General features: G+C 53.6%; 1 protein-coding gene across 1 annotated transcript; it reads right to left on the bottom strand.

Annotated features, from left to right (window-relative positions):
* Positions 1 to 1157: 1157 nt before the first annotated feature.
* LOC113490923 (hepatic lectin-like) lies at positions 1158 to 4143 on the bottom strand. Its single transcript, XM_026867527.1, has 6 exons — positions 4083 to 4143; positions 3129 to 3236; positions 2735 to 2809; positions 2236 to 2387; positions 1756 to 1868; positions 1158 to 1447 (listed from the first exon to the last, which is right to left on the bottom strand). The coding sequence occupies exons 1-6, from the start codon at positions 4123 to 4125 to the stop codon at positions 1312 to 1314; spliced, it is 627 nt and encodes a 208-aa protein (XP_026723328.1). The 5' UTR covers positions 4126 to 4143; the 3' UTR covers positions 1158 to 1311.
* Between the last annotated feature and the right edge of the window lie 2946 nt (positions 4144 to 7089).

The raw sequence follows: 7089 nt of genomic DNA, 5'->3' as shown, positions 1-7089 counted from the left end.
GCACGGCCGGGGATCCCCGGTACCGGGAGGCTGAGAGCCGCTCCCGGCCGCTCCCTGCAGCGCACACGCGTGGGCACAACCGGCCCTGGCAGGGCACGGGCAGCCCGGAGTGTGCACACACACACACACACACGCGTGTGCACACACCCACTCCCTACGTGACACACACCCTGCAGGGCTCACACGCGCACACACACACCTGTGCACACCCGGTCTCTACAGCACGCTGCACACCCTGTAGTGCGCACACACACACACACACGCGTGTGCACACCTGCTCGTGCAGCACACACACACCCTGTAGTACGCACATGCTTGTGCACACCCACTCCCTACAGCACACACACACCCACACCCTGTAGTGCACACACATACACACACTCGTGTGCACACCCGCTCCCACAGCACACACACCCCTGTAGTGCTCACACACACACCCGCATGTTCACACCCGCTCCTGCAGCACACACAGCCCTGTAGTGCGCACACATGCGTGTGCACACCCACTCCCACGGCACACACCCCCTGTAGTGCTCACACACACACACACACGTGTGTGTGTGCACCCACTCCCACAGCACACACACCCCTGTAGTGAACACACACACGTGTGCACACCCGCTCCCACAGCACACCCCCCCTGTAGTGCTCACACACACCCCTCGCAGTGCACACGCACGTGCAAGAACAGGCTGTCGCCAGCGGCTCTTGCCCGGGCTGAGGGCTGTGAGCCCGCTGAAACCCGCGTGGGAGCTCGAGGCTTCCCAGTCCGGCCCCAAACACGCTGGTTTTCACGGAAAAGGCCGGAGGGGGCCCGATCCTGGCGGGGTCCTGGAGCCCAGGGCCCCATCGGTGATCAGCTGAACCACGACTGAGTTTCACACAAGTGCTGACCAATTTTGTCACATGGAATCCAAACTGAAACAGCAACAAAAAAGGAAAAGTTGTGAAAATGATGCTGCTATTTTGGTTTTTTTTTTTTCCCCCTTGGTCGGAAAACCTGGACAGCAAATCTCGTATTTTGTCCCGTTTAGCCCCAGCCCTGCAGGACGTTTGGCTGCAGCCCCAGCTCACCCCCACCCCAAGAAACAGAGAAGCTTCGTTAACCAGAGCAATAATCGTCCTTTATTAGGCTGAGCTCCCCACGGAGCACCCGGATTCCTGTGTATATTGCTTAGGACCATCAAAAAAACCCGATCCCTGCTCTTCCTCGGGACAGCGCGGTGCGTGGTGTGCGGGTGCTCGGATAGTATAAATTAAGACGAAAAAGGAACATTTGCGGTGGGCCGTCGCCTCCGCGGGTGGCTTCGCTCAGTTGGGCAGAGGCTTTTCGCAGACGTAGTAGCACTCGTAGGTGCAGTAGACATCGTTCCACTTCCCGGAGATCCAGACATGGGCACAATCTTCGTTGCTGCCGCTGTTGTTGGGCTCCCCCTCCTTCCAAAACCTGGGCAGAGAGGGATCAAACTGAGCGAGGGTCCAAAATCTGGGCAGAGCGGGTTCAAAGTGAGGGAGGGCAGCAGGGGCAGGCAGCTGAGTGGAGCAGCTTTCCCCCGGGGCTGGGAGAAGGGCAGGGATTAGCTAAACCTGTCTGGTTTTAGATGGGTTGAGATGGTAAGTCTTGCCTGTGCTGCTGTCTTCACCCCGTCCCGGGGCAGGGGGAAGAAAGGGGCTGAGATGGGGGCGTGCAGACGGGGCAGCTGCCTGCTCCTTGGGGGTGATGGGCACAAAGCCGCAGGGCAGGCCAGCACTCACGTGAACGTGGTTCTGTAGTCGGTGCCGTCGATCCATTCCCATTCCCCTTCGGAATTCTCATCTGTGAGCCCGATCCAGAAACGCTCATTCCTTGTCCTGAACATGACAAAATTCTGCAGCGGGGAGAGGGATCAGGAGGGAAAAGCGCCAGGAAACGGGCAAGCTCAGCTCTGCCTTGGCACCGTGGAGGAGCCGGAGAGGCTCAGCTCAGGGCATTTATTTACAAGGTGGAGGTGCAGGATGGGTGCCGGTGCTGAGTTTAAGCATCCCGCACACACGGAGAAGCCCTGGCTGCAGGCAGCGGGCAGGCAGAGCAGGTCCTGCCTGCTCTCTGCTGGCTGATGCAAAGGATAACAGCACCAGCTCTCAGCTGCCCAGCGAGGTTGGGGTGAGCCGTGGGGAGCCAGGGGGGTCCAGGGGGGGCTCTGCAGGAGGGTTTGGGCCAGCCTGGGCTTTCCTGCCTCGAGCTGGGCTCCGTACCTGCTTGGCGTAGCTGTTGATGACAGCCAGCTGCGAGTGCATCTCTTCGCACTGAGCCTTCGCCTTGTACCAGCTCATTCTGGTTAGGGAGAAGTAGTAACATTTCCCGTCAAAGTATTCCCATTCCCTGGATCCGGGTCCGCAGGGAAACACTGGTGAGAGAAGGGGGGGGAATATCAGGGGGATCATGGGCCGTCGAGCGGGGCTCATCCCAACGAGATGGTTTTCCCAGCAGCGCTCCGGTGCCAGACTGGTACAGAAATGGCACGGCCCCGAAGCTTGCTGTACATTGAGTTGCCACAAAGGCGGCAGCAACTGGCCCCTGAAAAAGCTAAGATATAAAAGTGTTTGCTACTGGCAGGGCAGCAAACCCAGAAGGGAACAGATGCCCTGCACCGCCTCAGCGAAGCAATCCAGAGCAGGAACACTTCGGGGACAACTTCGGGAAACTTCAGAGGGGAAGAAAAGCTTGTGGGTTTGGGCAGCAGCCAAAACTTACAGAGAAAATCCCTGCCAGAAAAGTTCTGTTTCCGTTCCAGGCGCACCTCGTTGAGTTTAGAAGAAACGGCTGAAACTAGAGAGGGAGAGATGCTGCGTTATCGCTTGTGTTGCTACACGTGCGCCGACCCCACCCCGTCCAGGCTAAAGACATGTTTTATTTTTCCAGCAGCCTCCGGGGCGACGAAATCCCAGGAAATTTAAAATACTGGTTTATAGCTTGGATTAGGCAGAGCTGGTGGTGTGGATGTCAGCGGTCACCGCACGGGAGTGTCTGGGAGCAACTCTGGTGCTGTGAAATTAGGACCTATAGAATCCTCTAGCACATGAGCTCAGGCCTCATCCATCTGCTGGTCCTACCTGCCTAATTAATGAGTTCAAAGATGTCCCAGTACCTCTGGAGAGCGACACAGCAAACAGCGTGATGATCAGCAAAAAGGAGAGGGCCAGGAGCAAATATACCGTGAAAAAGGACTGCAGCTTCTGCCGGAAGAAGTTTCTGTCTTTAAAACAAAACAAAAGAGATGTGAAAATATTCCTCTGGGATCAGTGGGATTTTGTCAGAGCTCTTCAGGTTCCATTTAGAAAAGGCTTAATAAATAACCCAGAATAGTTAACTATTCTCTACAGAAGCCAAAATTTTGATGAGCATTCCTGTTCAGACCCACCTGGGGGGCTGAAAGCTCCCCAGAACAGGCGCTGTCAGGCAGTGCGTTGTGTTGGCACTGGAGTGGCCTTGCCAAAGGCAAAATAAAAAGAAATTCTAAGCTTACACCATGTATTTTAGGCTGTGACATGTTTTTAAACCCTCCTGGCTGTCTAGGAAGCCTTTTCAAAAGGGGAATGGTTCCCCAGGTGACAGTCCATGGTCTGGAGGGTTCTTTGCTGTCCTGAGCTGGCTTCAGGTGCCCTTCTGGGAGAGGCTGAACTTGGACTCCACGGCTTGACCTTGGGAGGTTTGTGAGAGCGCTGGGCCACTCAAGCCGGGGAGCTCGACTTGGGAAAGCTTCACACAGAGCCTAATTTTCCTGTGGCCCCGGACACTTCCAACACCAGATGCTCTCTGGTGTTGCTGGTTGGGCACCACCAGCTTCCCAACACCCACAGCCCTTCACCTCAGCCCACACCCGCAGCAAAGTCCCTTTTCCCCCCCCACCTTCCCAGGGCCAAGCTCCTCAGGGGGAGTTCCCCATCTCAACCAATTAACCCCGTTAGACCTTCCTCTCCCTCACAAACCAAGCACGCTGGGGGAGAAAGACTACGCTACAAGACACGGTCTTGTTACCCCCTTTGCTCCTGCCTGGCTCCTCGAGGTGGGGGGCTGAAGGGCTGGCGTGGCTGAAGTTTACCTTTAAAAACGTGCAGATCGTCGTGGAGATGTTCCTCGTCCATCCTGATAAGCTGTGGCTGGGAGGAGGGGGATGAAGCTTAGGACCGAGTAGGCAGAAGCTTTTTCACCAGGGTTTCTGGACTAGAGACCTTGCAGCACTTCCAGGGATGTTCAGTCCAAAGGTTATAATTTAACCAGCAGTTTTTCAGGCTCTGTCCTATTGGTTTGTCCTCTCAAAATAGCGGCTTGGATTGTGTCCACTTCCAATAGTTCAGCCGTCTGGAGGTTTTTCCTCCAGCCAAGCAGGGTGCCCCTTTTTATTTGTCACTCTCTTCACCCCTCCGGAGTTAAAAAAAAAAAAAAAAAAAGGCAAATTCTCACGTTTCAGAAAGTGTTTCCTCTAAGTGTGGAAATGAGAAGGTCTGGGAAGTAGGAAAGTCTTTGGTTTGGAAACCAAAGCTGAAGGCCCAAGTGGTGCCACAACAGATGCGTTTCCCCAAGAAAATAAACCCGATCTGGGTCTGATGAAGCACCTGTAGGAATGTGCTGTGTAAATCCGTGTGTGATGGAGGCGTAGGAGCAGCTTGGGGATTACCGGTCGCTCCCCGCACCAGTTGGTGACCCGGGAAGTTTAGGGGCTCTCTCAGTTGGTTTTTTTCACTTTGGTGGCTGTGGACTTTTGCTCCTGTCGGCCCTGACAGGACTCTGAGAGCTGCTTCGTGCACTGGCTGTGCTGAGGGTTTAGCCGGCTCTCTGTAAATCTGTATTTTTAAAAAAGGTGGGCTTTGATGGTGTGATGTGCTGTAAGGCAGGTTTGGGGGAAGAACTGATCAAGTTAAAGGCTGGCAAAAGGTGAAATGGAGATAAACAGAGCAGAAACCCCCAAACTTGGAAATTAGAAGCAATAAGGGTGTGGAAGAGCCCGCATCAGTAGATGCGTGAGCAGGATGAGCTGCTGCTCTCCCGCAGCAGACACAAACTGATGATTTGAGAAGACCCTTTCAGTCCTTTATTCCTGTAATTTGCCCGTGGTCCCCTCCTGCTTCCAGACCTGAAAAGCCCACTTCACACCACAGAAACTCGTAATTGCTGTTCCGTGTTATTCCGCGTTCAGCAATTATGTGCTCTGCGGAGATGATGGAGAACTGGCAAGTTGGGACTCTCGGATATTAAATTACGTTGTGGGGAGCGCGGCGCCGTCAGCCTCGCCGGCGTCCCACTGCAAACATTGAGAGAACATTTAGGTTCTCGCCGCATCGAGCTGCGCCTTGACTGACTGACGGATTTTTACTGGCTTTAATTTTCCCTTTTGCTGTTTTACCTTCGCTCGCCGAGCCCAGAGAGTGCTGGGACAGATAGTGCTTGAAGTTTTAATAACGCTAATTACTCCAGCGTAAATCTCTGGGCCTGTGATAAACACATAGTGGTAGTTATTAAGCTGGCAGCCTTGGGATGCTTTCCAAAACAGAGCTGGGGCATTTTACCACTGTTTATTTGCCCCAAAGCTACACTGAGATTGTGTATAGGACCAGAAAGGAGGCCAGGGCACAAAGACCGGCTGTTGAGATGCACAGCAATGAGGATTTCATCACCGGGAGGTCACTGCCATCCAGGTCTGCCCAAAACCAAAGCGCTTGTTGCACAAGCTGCAGCTGAATGGAGGGCAGGGGGGTGTGGGGTGAAACCAGCTCGATGCGAGGCTCAGCTCGGCCATTAATCCTCCTGCTCTGCTTCCCAGAAAAAAAAAAAAAAAAAAGGAGTAATTGTGGGAAACACCAGTTGACGTTCCTGTCAGCCTGGATCAGGGAGGACACGAACAACACAGGGGAACCTCTCGGGGAGGGAATCGGGGTGTTAAGAGGATCCAGGATTTGGGTGTTTGTTTGAACTCGTTGTAATTGCCCGCATTTCCCTGCTGTAAGGGAAGAGCTTTGCCAGGACTGAAGGGTTGGTAAATCCGAGGAGAAATCGATGGTGTCCCCGAGGGCCTCCTGTGACGCAGCCATGCCGGTCCCGCTTGTACCTTCATCCCAGGGCAGCAGCTCTGCAGCTGGTCACACCCCAGGAGGCTGCTGGGTGGCCAAAGCTGCCCAACTTCTTTATTTTAACAAAGACATTCAGTTAAGACCTTGCAGCATGAGAAAACATAAATAAAAAGCATTTTTATTAATACAATAAAATCTGATTAAATACAATATTGGATTTAAAACCATCCTTGGGTGGCTCGAGAACCTCAGACGGGCGCTGTCACAACGCTCAGGGCCAGTGATCTGGTGGTACAACGCCGCAGGGAGGAGGAAAACACTGATGATAAAAGGTGAGGAGGAAACGTGGCTGCTCCAGCAAAACCCAGAGGCAACAGCTGCCCCAGCCCGGCCGCTGCGCAAACAGGCCACGCGGCTCTTAGGAGCAGGCGGTCAGGAAGCCCCATGACCAAAAGCTTTCTGGGGAGTAATTCAAAGAACCGAATTTTGAGGAAAATAGAAGGAAGACAACATCCTCGGCTGGCAAACATTTGCTGTCTGGACAGGTCGCCTGAGGTCTTCCAAAAAAACAGCAGCTCTGGCACGTGTGGCTGAGGTATTTTGTCCCTGGCTGGGTTTGGAGGGTACGTGTGGGGCGGTTAAGCAACTGGAGTTAGATATTAACTGGGAGTTTGGGGTTTGGGCTGCCAGAGGGATTTTTTTGGTGGCAGGAGGGAGCCTCACTTCACTCCTCGAGTTCTGCACTTGTTAAGCCACTGCCTGATGTTCAGCAGTGGGGGAAGAGGAGCGGACAGATGTTAAACTTGTAACCTCAGCCAGGCTTTGGTCAGCTCATCAGCGGGGTTCCCAAAGGCTGGGGGCTCCCCAGCTTTCCTTTTCCCCCAGTCCACAGAAAAGTGGGGGGAATCCTACAAAAACCAAGCTCCTGACAAACCATTTTGCTGTTTTAGCCCAAATGGAAATTGTGCCCCAAAAATACGTACAGCAGCTCGCAGGAAAACGAGCTTTATGCAAAAAAAAAAAAAAAAAAAAAAAAAAAAA

Source organism: Athene cunicularia, unplaced genomic scaffold (assembly GCF_003259725.1).
Source record: "Athene cunicularia isolate RWA unplaced genomic scaffold, athCun1 SCF_7, whole genome shotgun sequence".
Taxonomy (NCBI): domain Eukaryota; kingdom Metazoa; phylum Chordata; class Aves; order Strigiformes; family Strigidae; genus Athene; species Athene cunicularia.
Note: the sequence above shows the minus strand (reverse complement) of the source record. Positions and strands in the feature narration are given on the sequence as shown.